We start from the raw sequence: 16,471 nt of genomic DNA, 5'->3' as shown, positions 1-16,471 counted from the left end.
ACAGGTTTGGTGGTGAAGGGGAGAAGAGGAATTGGCAAAAAAACCATCCATCCCAGTTCCACTGAGAGTGTCTCTTCTGTCAATCACCACTGGATGCCACCATGGTATAAAATTAACTGGCATCATGTCATTTAACAGATTTGTGATAGCTAATTGTTATATATAAACAGAACATTGACATAAGAACCATTAAACACAACAAGATGTGCTCATTTCGTTGCCTTACTTTGCACTCTCAGATACGCAGAGATGATACAGCGGCTCCACACACAATATACATTGACAACTGGTGTATGCTTTGATTGCGACAAAAAGCAACAACTCCGTTTTGAAACCTTGGCCCTGATCCTAATGCATGTGGAACAGTGTGTGGAATATGCAATGCATCCCCCCCAAATTTTTTTTAGATATGATTGCATATATTCATCATCTACATTATCGGTAAAGCAGGTGGCGCTGTGGTCTAAACCGCTGAGCCTAGGGCTTGCCAATCAGAAGGTCGGCGGTTCGAATCCCCACGACGGGGTTAGCTCCCGTTGCTCGGTCCCAGCGGCATTTCTGTGTGTTGCTCTGGCTTCGCCAGAAGCAGCTTAGTCATGCTGCCCATATGACCCGGAAAAACTGTCTGCAGACAAACATCAGCTCCCTCGGCCAGTAAAGCAAGATGAGAGCCGCAACCCCAGAGTCGTCCTTTACCTTTACCTTTAAGCTCCAGCAGCACCAATTCATTGTTTGGGAGAGATGGAATACACATTCAGTCTGCAATCCTCTACCCATTTACCTCAGAGAACGCCCAATTGAGCTCAGCAGGATTTACTTCTGAGCAGGCATATATATAATTGTGTTCAGTGTGATCAAGTCCCAAATAGGAGATTTGTGTTTTCAAAAGTTAACCACGCCAGCCACCAGTCAGATGGGTGAAATAATAATAATAATAATAATAATAATAACAACAACAACAACAACAACAACAACATATTATCATCATCATCCGTTAAAGATATATATGTGAGATCTAATGCAGCACACGCAGCATGCAGGTTTCAACCCCACGCATCTCTTTTGCAATGGGATCTGTGCATGAAAGCAGTCATTTATATGTTTTGGACAGCTTATCTTCAAGAGTTTACAATGGTTCTGGTGTTATGTTGGAAACTGTGCTGTGACCAGAGAGACTGGAGAGTCATATGTTAATGTGGTCAATTAATTGGATTCCTAGCCTACCACGGCAGTGGCTCTGGGAACATAATAGCTCTATATCCAGGTCATTCTGAATATGGCTTACAGCAGCGTGTGAGGAGCAGAGTTGGCGCACGAGCATCAACCTCTCGTCTTGTTTGCTATCGCCCTTCCCATTTTCCAGGGCGACTGCTTGCATCGGGGAAGCCATCCTCTGTACACAGGGGAGGCATACATCTGGAAAATCGGAGTTCCAAAACGCATCGGAGCCTCCACATGCTGAGGAGGATTCCCCACTTCATAGAGTAGCTTCGGAAAACACAGAGGACAACGTTGGCGAGGATGGGAGGGTGAAGCCTCTGCTACCCGAGTGCTGCTCTAGGCTGCATTCCAAATGCCTGAATATGGCTAATATGTTAAACTGCTTGTTAAACAATGCAATGCAAAATTTAAATGAATCGGAAATCTGGACCCATATTAGAACTCCTCACACTTTGAAAACTGCAAACAAAATGTAGGATGCAGGAGAGACGTTTTACAACACTTACAGAAGACGCTCAGACTCAGATTTGGCAGCTCTCCAGCTGAACTAGAAATGAATCTTTCAGCGCAATCTCATACATGTCGCATCGGAAGTTAAGCCCCACTGAGCTCACTGGGCTTAGTTCCGTGTATGTTTGTGTAGGCTTGTGCAGGGGATACTACTTTACTCTCAGTTCCATAAACACCCTTACCTAGTTCGAGGTCTCTTATTCCCATGTACATTTCAAGAAGATCATCAACCTTCTTAGTAGCTTTTTCTTCAACATCTGAAGGCTTTGACAAAACAAAGACACAAAGGTGAGAAGCAGGGATCGGACCAAAGGAGGGGTTTTCCGACCCCTTCCCTCCCCCTTCTTCTGCAGAAGCAGGAGAATTACATCCGCTATGGTCCCCTGGATTATTGTAACATGCAGTTGCCCAGATACCCGGGTGACAGAGAGTGGGGGAGAAGGAAGAAAAACTTCCCTGTTCTCAGTGCTCACCTCTCTAGCTCATCCCAGCACCACCGATTAGAGGCAAGTAAGGAAGGAGGGGAATTTGTCTGGGGTGGGGCAGGAGTAGGATTGTCTTAGAAAGATGTTTCAATTAAACTAAGGTAGACTTTTGGTAGTTTGTGCAGCTGTAGTCTAACACAAATCAGAAAAATTGGGACAGCTGAAAGGTATATAACCTGCTTTCAAAAAACAATACCTCACAATCAGGGTGGTTTTTTAATCAACAGCACTTTCCAATAAAAGAAGAAAAGGAGGAGAACCTGCATTTGTTGTACTAGTATAATGAAGGAATGCCACAATTGGGTCTTGGCAGGAAGTAACCCTCATTTAAATTCCTAGGATTTTCCCTTATGTAACATTTAAGAAGGAAAACAGAAACCCCAGTGTTTTGTTATTGTTATAATCTGTTCAACTGTGGCTACTTAAGTTTTGATGTTGGAGCTCACCATTTCTTCCACTGTTGCAGGGCCTTTGGATCTCAGTCGAAGAGTCTCTCTCCCTCGGGAGATTTTTCCCTCTGCAAAACCTCCACCTTTTGACCGTGGTTCAATCATTTCTGAAACAGACATATTAATTAGGCAATTTGGGATTGCGATCCAAAAATAATAGTTGTTTTTTTAGATTACAAAATGGCAAGTCAAAATTAGGGTCACATTCTGCAATGTGATGGAGATTGGCAATCAATCAACACAAACATCTAAACTGAATTCTGCAGGGCTGTTAAACTGCTGGGGAAAGTCAATGTTTCAAACAACACTTTCTTAAGAGCTCTGGCAGGAACACTAACTATCCATACAGCAAAAGCTGGAAAAACTTAGTAAATAGACAAGATCCAGCAATGACAGCTTGTTGTTTTTAGAAAAAGTTTCTTTACTAACAGTTTAGTGCTGCCTAGAGCCTTACTCTAAGCTACTGAGTGTTTATCTGCAAAATACTTTCAAAACATTATGTAAATTATTTTTCAGAAATATTTCGTGTGTTTTGGCAAGCCTTATAGAATGTTGACATGTGCTTTAACTTTGCTTTTAGTTTATTATTGATTGTCTTTATTATTATTTTGAGCCGTTGTTTTTAACTGTTTTGTACAGATAATTTTATTGTTTTATTCTTTCTGCAAACGCTTTGAGGTTTTATTACAATGAAGCAGCAGATAATTTTTGTGAAATAAATATGTTCTTACAATGCTATTGCAGACATTACCAGCATTACCAGTTTTTAAAAGCCTCTTTTTAAATGTATGCATTCTGACACCAAGTGTCCACTAGGATGCACAACAGCTCTGCTGATTATTTTATACCTTTCCTTACCTTCCACTAGCCCCAAGTACAATCACCTGAGATACCACTGAAATTGGGAACTTTCTGGAATTATACTAGGGCAGCTAATAATAAAATGAGGTAGGCAAGTGCTCTGCAATCAAATGCTCTGTATTACCTTCTCTAAGGTGAGAGGGCAACACTACATCCCATTAAAAGTTAGGAATGAAATTCCTCATAACTCAAATGGACTACATACCTGTGGACTGAAGGGCAGGCACAGAATAAACCTGCCAAGAACAACTGCAATATATGTTTACCTCCTTTACAACTCTTTGCCCTACCTTTTGGAACTTGGAATACATATTTTGAGGGCCCACCTTATGTTTTATGATTCTAAGTTGTGTTAAACTGTTTTTCACATTGTGTTTTAATTGTTGTAATCAGCCTTGAAGGGCAGGCATATTAATAATGACGATGATGTTTCAGCCATCCAAAAGTCCTCCACAACAGTGTTATAGGGCTAAAAACAATATTTACATTGTTATCCCACCTTGTCCCACTCAGATAGGTTTCTAACATATTTAAGCAAATAAAAATAAAATTTAAAATGTTATTTTAAAAAGTAGGGAAGGCTTTTCCCCTTTAAAAAAAAAAAGAAGTCAGGCCCTCTCTCTATTCCCTACCCCTCTTTTCTTTTACAAAATCAAGCTTCAGAAATTACTTATCACTGTTTTCCAAAAGCTGTAATATGACTTGCCAGCAGAAACAAAATATTATCACTGGGCATCACTCCTGAAAACTGCCTCAGATCATTCAGAGAACCTAGGATTTGTTTGGTCATCTATCTGAAGAAGGTAGCCACATCAGCGTAGAAGATTAGCAGCTAATTGAATTGATTTTTTTAAAATGAAATCAGGATCAGCACAGGGTCCACCATGCTTTGTTTGACATCACACTTTCAGACAAATGAGTCTTGTGTTTGAACCATTATCAGTACAATTGTGCTATATTGTAGTTGCAGCTGGTTTCTACATAAGGACAAAGTGCTGCTTTTGCCCTATAAAGTCCTAAACAGTCTGGATCCATGGCATCTGAAGGACTAGCTTCTTCTGCATTAACCTACCCAATAATTACTGTCAATGTGACGGCACAGACTGCACTGTGAGAGGGAAAGAAGAGATGAGCCAACCTACTATCTTGGCTCCCTCCTGTGGTCTTTTGCTGCTGCCACCAAGTGGAAGTATTTCATTTTCCTGGCTGCTTCTACCCAAACAGCCCTTTATCCTCTGTGACTTCCTTACTGACCCAGCATACTACTGTACCAGGAAGTACGGGAAGGCAATTGGGCATGGGGTGAAAATCAAGGCATCGGAACAATCTTAAAGCAAGAATAAATGTAGCATCTACTGCAGGTTTTGAAAAGTTAAAACACAGTAAAAGCGGAATTTAAAATAGTTATCTGTAAGAATCATAGAATCAGTAATTAGAATATCAAAATACTATTTTAAAAGGACTGTTTCCCTACAAGATCTAGTAATAAAGCCATTTATTTCAACTGATCCCAGTTCACCAGCAGTTCAGTGTCCAGCCTTCTTGCTTACGTCCCCATAGCTTGAGCCTGCTACACAGCACCCAGAACACAAACACAGAGGTCTGGGTCCCATGCTCAGTCTGTCCCCCTGCTGAATTAGACCTGAAACAGCAGAAGGCTTCTTTCATGCCTAACTAAGGCGGGGGGGGGGGTGATTCTGGTGGGAGACTTAATGCCAAAAAATACACCCCCCCCCGCAACCTGCATTTAGGCTTCCCCTGTTGTTACGATCCCACACACAGAGATAAAAGCAACTTTATGGAACCCCAAGCAGAGCATCATACATGACGGGTGGCTGCAATTAGCTTAATAAGACAACATTCGTTTTATGTCTCACCCTTCTAATTGCTTAAGCTTCCTCTGACTAATCAAACAGGCCAAGTTTTACCCAATTTGGAATCAAATACAAAAGGAAACTACAGGTATAATTTATGGCGGATACATGTCACTCACCAAATGATTTCATAGGCTCTATCAATTTTAGCGTAAATGTCTGACCCTTCTCCAAGTCCTTTAAATTCTTAGCAACTTCATAATGGCGATAGCCCACTACGCTTTTTCCATTTATAGATTCTATGTGATCACCAACACATACCAGTTTTATTTGGTCAATAAGACTGCCTGCTTTAATTCTCTGTTGGATAAAAAGGCATTATTGTTAGTTGCGATGAATGCAGTAAACAAACAGCCTGGGCCAAAAGGGCTATGATGTGCATAGTATGACATACACAAAATACAAACCACAAAGCTCACCTTTTGAGCTAGAGGGAGTAAACAAGGAAGCTCTGTAAAAGGATACAAAGAGCCCAGTTACCCAAACTAGGATACCCATATAATTTAAAATCTTATTGTTCGATTGAATTGATTTGCTGCTTATAACCCTACCACTTTTGAAATAGGTTAGTTTTTTGCCTTTTTTTACAATAAAGTTTCATATAATATTTGTTAACAAAAATAAATAATTGGTAAGCATGGAACAGTGCTTGCACAGGCAGATTGCTAGATACTGTACCTTCAGTGCAGACAATGCAACTCAGGCTAGACATGCAACAAATAACATTTCATACTTATCAAAATCAATACTTAAGGTAGGCAAGCATGTTGTGCAATCAAGAACTCAGACTCCATGTACATGTTCATAAAATGTACATGATACTGCTGAGTTATAATATTGTGCGACTTAATTCTTAGGGAGAATACATTTCTGGTCACCCAGCAGTTTTTGGGAACAAAGTGATTATCACTCTCAGTAAGATATTAGATCATTAGGATGATTAAATACACTTATAACGCTGCATCCAGACAAACCCATGGGCGAAACTCCATCAACAAGGGCACTCTGCTGTGGAAAGGGGGCAAATATAATTTCCACCAGTTCCACCTTCCCCCTGCAGCCCCCCCCCCAAAAAAAAGCTGCTAGAGAGGATTGTGGGACCCTCTGGAACAGCATGGGGGTGGCATAACAGGCTGCAGGCAGAAGGAAGAACTGGCAAAAATCACTGCCCCCCTCCTTTCTTCAGAGGCAGCCTCTACTGTAGGCATAGGCAAACTCAGCCCTCCAGATGCTTTGGGACTACAATCCCCATCACCCCAAGCACTGGTCCTGTTAGCTAGGGATCATGGGAGTTGTAGTCCCAAAACATCTGGAGGGCTGAGTTTGCCTATGCCTGGTCTACTGCTGGACCTCAGTTCCTCCATGAATGAGACACTTCCATTCGGAAAGCACAGGGCATACCAACCCATAGCAGACTAAAATATACTGTATGTGTTCTGCTAAATCTCTATAAGTTGGCCAGGTGGTTTTTATATTGTTTTTTAATGTCAGGGTTGCCCCGACCCAGTTTTTCCTCGCTGTGGCTTTTTACATTTTAGTTGGAAAATCTAATACAGGCAATTGTCATTTTGCGTGGGGGTTATGCTCCGGACATCTGTGCATGTCAGCAGGGTCCATGTAAATGTTCTGTTCTACCTCGCACCCATTCCACCCTTTTAGTGACTTTGGGGGGTCACGCCTGGGTTCAGCGGTGTGCATGTGTGCGTGCACCAGTTGAATGTGCATCAATCAGTTGTTGCCTGTAATGGCTCTCCTACTATCAGATCTACTTTTGCACAGAGTTTGGAAAACACATCTCTTGACCAGTACACATGTATGCTAATGACATGTCCCTAAACAAGCCAGCATACTGCTTCATGCCTACCACTACCAATAACCGTATAATAGTCAATAAAATGTTGCTGACTCTGTTTGAGTTACGTGTATTCTAACAACGAGTTGCATCCAAAACTGCCCTTCCATGAACAGAAGGGTTCCTTTGGTTTGTGAAAGGAACTGAAGCCCAGTGGAAGTTTGAGAGGAGAGGTGTCTGAATAAGCTTTTCTGAGGGCTGAAGGGGAAAGAAGAAATCAGTGAAAAAGACCTCTCTCCAAGTGGGAACATCCATTGAGTATAATTCTTCAATACCCCCATTCAAATTATTGCTTTTGGATGTTTGCTAACTTACTTCCATAGTGCCAACACTACACCATTCTTGCTAACACAAAGAAGTATTTGTAACAATTTGCAACTCCATTTCTGCTCAGATCCCTCACAACTCATGGCATTATTCTTACCTTTATGAAGGCGCATCCGTTTCCATTGTCAGTAATGGTAAGCCCAAGTGACTCCTCTGATTTGAAAACCTCCACTTCCTTTTTGACTCCTTTTACATGAGCAAATATAAAGTCTTCGAGACCAATCTGCACTCCTAAGAGCTTGTCCATATCAATTTTGTGTGTGTTCAAAGTACAAAACATAATCTACAAGAAAAAAGAGGAAACAAATGCATTTTATCTGAGATACCTGGCATACACCCATGACTGGCATCATATGATGGCCAACAAAACTGACCCATGAATGCAGGTGGTGCAAGCTGCTGTACCCTGTGAAAGCTTCTACACTCTTCAAAGTGCTCCTGTAGTCTGAAGCGTGTGATCCCTTTGTCTATGTGTAGGTTGATCCCAGAGGCTTTTCCATGGAGAAAGCCTGTGTCACCCATGGATTATTGTAGGACATATTCCACAGAAGCAGAACCTTGAAATTATGCAGCTGTGGCTTTTACACACAATGATCTCCCGAAATCTCTGCAATACTTATGTTACATAAATATTTGCCATATGAAGTAAACGTAAAATATCTCATGGGGAGTAACATTCCCCTAAGTACTGCAAGATGGGTCTTACAGGAACCAATACTTGAGAAGGTCGGTAGGAGCCTAATAAGTTTTTAAGTCTTTAAGTCTATAGTTAGAGGAGTCGGTTTGTAGAAGCTGGCATGAAGGTGCTCAAAAGTGAAAGTTATGGAGACTGAGGTGCAGAAAAGAGTGAAGAAAACTGTGTCTTGCCTACCCTGTTTCAGCACTTATCATCCCCTCTTTATCCAAGCTTCTACGAGACCCTGTGTAAGCCGCCTGGAACTCCCTGGAATCTTGTACCACTTGGAGATTGGGGGTGATGTGCAACAGTAACATAAAAACTCAAGAATTTAAGACTGAAGGAACATTGTTTTTACAGTTTTGCAAAAGAAGTGTTTCCTTAGGTATCCTAAGCCGTGGAGCTATAAGAGGGGCATAAACATGAGGATCTGAGTAGAAGAAGAAAAAAGGAACACAACAGAGATGTCTTTAGATGTTGCTAAAAAGTTATGCTACATTGCATGAGTTTGTTCAACTTAAAAACAAGTTGTTACTGCCCATGGAAGTAATTCTTCAACTAGGGCAATTCACCGGCATTGAACTTTGTACTTCCTGGAGCAAATCATAAATGCTGGGTCTTCCTTGAGACTTCCTTTTTCCCTAATGCCAGAAACCAGTAATATTAAAATTCATCTAAATAGGAATAAGGTTTTGCACATACTGGTTTTACTCACACAAATGTTCAGACAAGCCTGACGTCAGCTGTATGCTAAAGCACAACTGCACTGTACAACCTACACTCTGCTACAGTTTGGTTACATGCATGCTGTGTGCTGTTTCACAGCCAAGTACAGCCTGGGCTCAACAGTAACCATCTGAACATAATACCCATAATTTCAGATCAGCTAATGGTTTCTTTTTCCTTAATTGCAAGTAGTCATCCTGATTATTCATTTCTACTCAGGCGTAAGTCCCATTGAGTTCAATAGGGTTTACTCCCAGGTTAAAAAAGATTTTTGTTGTTGGGTAGCATATAAAAGCTATAAATAAATGTGTATTGCAGCCTTAACCGATTCAAATTATTTTGCTTTTACAGAGCCTGGAAAGATATGGCACTGTCTACCCAGCAACCCAGGTGAGATAACAAGTTGCAATAATAATGAACCCTATAACAAGAGCCAAGTTCAGGATACATTTGTTTATGTGAATGTCTCCCAACCAATTAAAGATAAAATGAATTTGCATATTACCAAAAGTTCAGTATAGGTGACTTTGAGAATAATTAGGGGCGGGGTGAGAGAACACTTAAATGCACAAAGTTGCAATTCAATAAACAAAAGCTACCATGAGTTGTTAGAAGGAAATGTCATATTTGCTATTTTACATTTCATTAATTTGGGTTTCTCTAATATACCTGTCACATTAATATAGCAGCGCCTTCAAACATGAACAATTTCAAATCCATAATCACTGTGGAAGATTAATAAATGTTAATTAAGAAATGGTTAATTCAATATTCAAATAAGCATTTTAAGTTTGAGTTTCCTGTGGGGTTTTTTTAATTATTCCATTATGAATTCATACTGAAATACAAAATTTCCACTAGCTTTAGATACAAACAGAAAAGAAAAGCCCTCATAACCCTTGTTTTTACTAGGTTTGCCAATGAGAAAAGACCAATTATTTCTAGGTGACTTGCATCTAGAAAGTGCTTTTTCATTCTCAACAAATTTTAACTTGCAATCAGTCTGCAGATCAACTAAAACTTTCAGCTAATTAAAACTCTGAAGCGGTACTAAAAATATGGTTCAGCCCTGATAAAACATTCAGGAAATAATTGTAGTACCTCCATATAGCAATTTCCAAGCTCCTCAGATATTAGCATTGCTAGCCCTTGTGATTCGCATTAACAAAATCACTGCATTCCTGTTGTTTTTCTTTAAAAAAAAATCAAGGGCATTTGCCATTTTTTTAAAAAATATTCTTGTTACTTCGACCTTGTCAGCATACAGCTATAATCTCATAACTGGTTTCACACCTTTGACTAGATACAACTGGCAACAGAAAAGAAATGTGATATTTAGAAACATGAGATGATCTAACTCAATTTAGAACTGCAACTGGGCAGCACAAATAGACTGCCGCCTCTTCATGAACCAATTTTATGCCACCTCCATTGGGGAAGAAATGTCAGCCAAACTAGAACTTGGATTATTCATTCCACTCTGCATTTTTCTAGCAAGAATTCATTTTTATACGAGAAAGTGACAAAATTCTGTGCATCAGCATGCATTGTTAGGAAATTGGTGGTTAAATCTTTTTACCAACCATACTAGCACTCAGCAATCCATTCCAAGAATGACTGTGAATGTGCAACAAAGCACGCCCATTTCTTAGTCCCTTGAGGAGCTGTTAATTCCTAGCTGTCTTTTGCTGGCCTCTAAACTGTTAACTGCATTTGTTTGACTGTAATTTACGCCTGATCTGTGATTGTAATATTGAAGATTGATTGATACAAGAGAGTAATGGCAGAACAACAAAATGTTTTCCCCCCCCCCTGAACTCTTAAAGGAGTAACTCAAGTTTCAAATAAACATGGCAAAAAAAGCACAAGAGAAAAACGTAAAATAGTAACATGAACATTTTATTTATTTAAAATCTATATAGGTCACTTTTCTTAATAGAAATCTCTGAAGGTGACTTACATGTTTCAACAGCAATACAAAAAATGTGAAATATTGTAAAAGAATATTTGTACAAAAACAAAGCGCTAAATGAACCTGAAATAATAAAACACCTTCTTGGGGTGTTAATGCTGTGGGCCCCTCCATTGTAGGCTCAGATTGTATGTATTTGTAAACAAACCACATATCATAAAGATACCGCAGTCAGCACTGTACCTCAATCCAAAGGGAACAATGAACCCTGGGTAAGTTCCTGGAATTTTGCACCACTCAGAGACTGAGGTGGAATGCAACAATATTTTGCAGGAAATAGAGTCTCTACCCCAGACCTCAGGGAACAGGGGGGCGGGCAGGGGGAATGTATGGAAGAAGATTTTTCTAGAAGGCTACCAAACCCATGCCATTCAGGTCTGTAAAAGGTACTCACTTCTTTGCTTCCAAGTTCGTCAACATTGACGAATTTGGAAGCAGTTAGGTAGCCAGTGGAGTTGAGCTACCATTGGTGTTATATGCTCCATATAAAGAGACATTTTAATACTACAGCATTTTGTAACATTTACCGAGTGTTCTTTTTCATTTCATATCAAACTCAGTTTGTTTGTTTTTGGTTTTAAAAAATAATAACGCTGTTGCCGAAATTCCAGAGCTTAAGTGTTCATATTCTAGCAAAGGTTTGGGGGAACTTGGCTCATACTTCTCTTAATAGAAAGCAAACAAACTCCACTTGCTCTGGTTTCGTCTATGCCCTCCTTTCAGGCATTATGAAAAGGTTGTGGAAGTGGAGCACACACATGCCTCAAAAAAGAATTTCTGCTGACTCAACACTGTTTCCTCCCTTTGCTGCTATCCCTAGTGCAGCCTCCCAAAGGAGGATACTGGTCTGCAGAACGGTCCCATCAGGGTGAAACAGCAAGGGATAGACTCGTAGAACAAATTGCATAGTAATACGGTGATAAATGCACAGTCCTTAAAAACAACTGATTCAATGGGAAATCCACACAAGGAATGACATAACATCAAGAAAGCCCTGGATTTATTTTTAGCTGTTTCACTTCTCCAACAAGTTTAACTCACTGTTCAATAATTTACAGTAACTAGCACTGAAATAACTATTCCTAGAGCAAGAGAATTCTACATCCATTACTTGAAGTAGAATGTTTCCTGTCTCAGTCTTAAATGCACCTTTGTTTTCAGTTATTTCCAAATACATTCAAGTTACATGTTGCCACAATGTATAGTAGAATTTAGCACTCACTGCTGACACAAAAAGGGGCTTTGCTTTTATACTTTTTGTGTTAACGTTAGCAATGCAGTACATAACTTTCAGCCCTTAAAAAAACCCAGATGGTAAGTGCTGATTGAACTGGACACAGGATGAAATGCAGGTTGCACAATCCTTTTCTGATATAAATTCAGAAATAAATCTCATAAAATATAGACAGATTATCAGTAGAGGGAGAGGAAACAGGCATAAGTTCAACAAGAAATGGAGACGGCACAGACTGGTGTGTAGAGGAATGGAAACAATACTACTTAATTATCTAATGGAACTGAGTAACTAGGTAGATTGTTTTCCACAATATGTCCACTCTCACCTTTATAAAGCGTTAGTGACATGCTAGCAAATGGAGAGATCCCCTCAAAGTCAATTCCCTCTGAGCTACAGCAAGAAGCAATCAAGTAATTTGTACTTTGCCTAGAAATAAAAATACAGTAATAAAGTGTGCGAGAAAACTGCACACAGCCACCATAGATATATGGATTTACAATGGATGCAAAGCACACTAAGAAGAAATCTTTTTGAAATCTGAGCCGCTAAAAGGAGTTATGTTAATTAAACCATGTAGCTTGCTGTTATCCTCCATGCTTAAAAAGGAGGAATGTGTTAATTTTACTGGAAATTGAGCTGTCAGCACCATTCAGAAGTTCCATAAACACAGAACTAATACTTGAGCCCATGTTGCAATCATTGACAATGACACTGAAAAGTATAATTGGACACAATGCAGAAAAAAATGTATGATTGATGTTACAATACTACATTTCATCTGTATACCATTTGCTACAAATTCAGCTTCATTATAATTCACAGTTCCTAGTAGATGAAAGCCAAATAGTCTAAACATTTCCTTCATATAGTTTGCAAAAACCAACTTAGGAATTAGAATTCTTCCATGCATGTTCCAAATTTTAGAAGAAAGATGGTAAACAGAGATTGTATGTCCAAGTCTCACGCAGCATTCTGATGGAATGATTTGTATATTTTGCACTTGCTTCAAGAAGAATTTCTATTTATTAAATTCCCATACCTTCATTCATTCAAAGATCTCAGGACAGTTTGCAATAGAAATGCTTATGTACAATTTTATTTTATTTTTTGTATCATACAGCCAGCTCTCCCATGATCCTCTGAACAAAGCTCTACTGCACTGATGCAAGAAGAAAACAAGCTACTACCATTTCCAGGTTTTTTATAAAATGACCTACTCCCAAGCAATAGTGCATATCACTAGCATATTTTCCCTGGTTTGCATAAGGCATGTTAAATAGAGTGCATCTATTTTAAACAAGGCCAGAGTTAAACACCATCATACTTCAAGATAAACTAAGTAATGGATGACCAGGTGCAAAACTCCAAGCAACTCCTAGTTACAGGATTTATTTGCACAGGAATAAAAAGAATAAGAGTTGCCCATTTCTATGTACTGCAAACTGCTAGTACAACAGTGTGCCAGTCTGAGGACCATGTCTGGTGTGAAATAACTTTTGTAGTTCTTCGTCACTGGGGAAAACTTCACTGTCTTTCAAAGACCTTATTGTTCTTCATGATAATAAAGAAGAGATACTATTGTGACAAGCTGCAATGCCAAGGTAAAATGATCCATGTAGCCAGGAGTATAATTACATGTGTTCAGGCTTGCTTCTTTTTCGGTGCTCAAAGCTACACATATAGGACAATTACAACTTGGATAATGAATAAAAATGTTGCCTTTGGTTTAAGGTTAGCAACCTTTACAGAAGCAATTATACAAACCACAATGGAACCTGACCAACCTAAGAGGTTTGATACATGCCTTCAGATTTAAATGCATTCTCTTCAGAACAATAGCTGCAGAGCCCCTGCCCAGCCATTAGGCACAGTGAGACAATCTATCTCAAGTGGCAGGTACAGTGAGACAATCTATCTCAAGTGGCAGGTCTTCAGGTGCCATTAAAGGACAAATTATTGATTATATAGTTTATTAGTTTTTTAAATTATTATTACTTTCAGGGCAATAACATTTTTCTGCTTCAGGTACAATAATGACTGCAAACGACAGCCAAACTATTCAGTGGATCAAGACTTTGCCGTAAAAAGCTAAAAAGTCTCATGACACAAGCATAACATTGCACCCATATATTGTGCTTTTAATGAATATGCAGTTACGATCTACAGTTCTGTACTGACTTCCAGTTCGAATCTGAATCCTCACATCACCATGTGTTTATACTAAAAGGGTGCGAGAAAATCCACACTTCTACCACTTTCATGATCTCCTTCCTCCAAAATTAAACATTTTTTAAAAAACAAGGTGATTGAAACAGAAAAGTGACACCCAACTCACATGTAGAAGTCTAGAATGTACGTTTCCGCACTACTCGTTGCCTTACTGAAAGGGTAGAGAAATAGAGATGCTCCTGATACCACTGGGCTCCAACACCCATCTGCTCTAGCCAGCATGGCCAAAGGTCAGGGTCAATGGGAGTCCAACGAGATCTAGAGCTGAGGTCGCTAATGTGGTGCAGCTGGACTGCAGCCCCCATCATCACTGGCCATTGTGGCCATGCCAACTGGGGTTGAATGAAGTTGTAGTCCAAAAACATTCAGAGGGCACCATGTTGGCTACCCCTGGATCTAGAGGTTTGTAGATTCTTCACCCCTGTCTTAAAGCTCCACCGCGTGTCAGAAAAATAGGCTGCAATCCTAAACAGATATTCATCAGGGTAGTCTCACTGAACTCAGAAAAACTTGTAAACAAGTCTAGGATAGCTCAGACAGTTGCAGTGGGTTTGTGCAATGGTCTTGGGGATATGATTTCTGTGTTGGCTCCTAATAATGGCCTGAGCTGCACTTCAGTTATCATATGGATGCATTGTGGTGGCAGGAGCAGTTTTCTCAACTTTTTTTCATGATGTAAGGCAAGGTGTTACATATATGATTCCAGGAGATACATAGGGCCAAGCACTGCTGAGCACAGAAAAACGCACTCCCCCTGTACTCTGAGGCACCTTTTTAACAATCAATCAATCAATCAATCAATCAATGTTTCACTGTTGTTTGAACCAGGAGAGATCAGCACCATCGATTGATCCACACTCAGTTACTCAGTTCCTGAGCCCCTCTTGCCCAAAAATACCTTAAGGAACTTTGAAATACAGGGGTGACCCAGAATTAAGAGCAGATGAAATGCCCACAAAGGCAATTCCGGACACTTATTTGTTGTTTCAGGAGTCAGCAGGAAAAAAAAAGGATAGAAAAGTGCGGCCTAGAAACTCGTGAAGTATTGGTGGGGAAGAGGGCCTCTGAGCATGTGAGGAGTGCGTTTTAACTACAGCCTACTCCTATAGGCAGCAAGGCAGCCACCCACCCTCCATTACCTCAATTTCCAGAAACACTTCCTTGCTAAGATCCCTTAAAAACAACACACCACCCACCCAAAAAGCTCTGTCTCTGGACTAACCCACCACCCCCTTGGTGCTGATTCTTACCACGCGCGGATTGGCAACCAAGCCCAACATTTCGCCCAAACATGGAGCCATGAGCCGGTGCCCCGAGAAAGAAAGAGAGACCAGTCGGCTTTGGGGCTTTTGTCCCCCTGCCGAAGGGGGGCGCCAGATTTGGAACAAATCCCCCGTAGCGGGGGGCTTCCGTTCACGAGGGAGGCGGGGGGGGGGGGATACCGCCCAGTCCCCTCTGGGCACGTACCTCGCTGGGGGCGATGTGGAACGCCTCGGCTATCTTGGCGTAAAGCTCCCTGACGCTGGCGAAGCCCTCCACGCGCCCCGTGGGGCTGCCGTGCGCCAGCTGCGTGTGGAACACCAGCCGGATGGGGCCCTGGCGCGCCGAGGAGGAGGAGGCGGCGGCAGCGGCGGCGCCTCCTCCGACGCCAGCCCCACCGACGGCGCTGCTGCCGCTGGCTTCGTCGTCGTCGCCCCCGTCGCCCCTGCCCCGCGCCAGGGGGGCTTCGCCCTCCACCAGCGTGGACGTCTCCCTGGACTTGCCTTTCTTCTTGCCCCTCAGCCCCAGAGGCATTTTCCCGCGCGCCTGCACGCAGCCACAGAGAGGGCGAGGTGGGGGGGGGGCGGGAGCTGCAGAACCGGCGCCGCCGCCGCCACCTGCTGCTGCTGCTGCTGCTCTTTCCTCGCCCTGCTGCCTGGACTCTGCCCCTTCAGGGCTGTGCGCTCATCTCCTCGCGGCTCACCCACCCGGCGGGCAGTTGATGGCACCCGGCAGCCAATGGGCAGCGGCGAGCAACCGCGCGCGTCCTGCGCGCGCTTCCGCAGCACCGGA

At 41.4% G+C, this 16,471-nt stretch overlaps 1 protein-coding gene across 4 annotated transcripts in view; it reads right to left on the bottom strand.

Annotated features, from left to right (window-relative positions):
* The window catches only part of GIPC2 (GIPC PDZ domain containing family member 2), a 56,787-nt gene extending 40,445 nt beyond the window's left edge, over positions 1-16,342 (bottom strand). For 3 of the 4 annotated variants that reach the window (XR_013840305.1, XR_013840306.1, XM_079982061.1), the window contains exons 1-5: positions 15,887-16,342; positions 7,677-7,862; positions 5,520-5,700; positions 2,663-2,772; positions 1,914-1,995 (exon numbers count right to left, since the gene is read on the bottom strand). Coding sequence is in view for 2 of the 4 variants with exons in the window: in XM_079982061.1 (XP_079838187.1) it covers positions 1,914-1,995; positions 2,663-2,772; positions 5,520-5,700; positions 7,677-7,862; positions 15,887-16,213 (886 nt within the window). In the remaining 2 variants the exon portion in view is untranslated. Of the gene's footprint in view, positions 1-1,913; positions 1,996-2,662; positions 2,773-5,519; positions 5,701-7,676; positions 7,863-15,669; positions 15,725-15,886 lie in introns of those variants that run through there. The other variant, XM_079982062.1, reaches the window with a different exon arrangement.
* Positions 16,343-16,471: the final 129 nt, after the last annotated feature.

The sequence above is a fragment of the Podarcis cretensis genome (genome assembly GCF_951804945.1).
Source record: "Podarcis cretensis genome assembly, chromosome: 6".
NCBI classification, from domain to species: Eukaryota; Metazoa; Chordata; class Lepidosauria; order Squamata; family Lacertidae; genus Podarcis; species Podarcis cretensis.
Note: the sequence above shows the minus strand (reverse complement) of the source record. Positions and strands in the feature narration are given on the sequence as shown.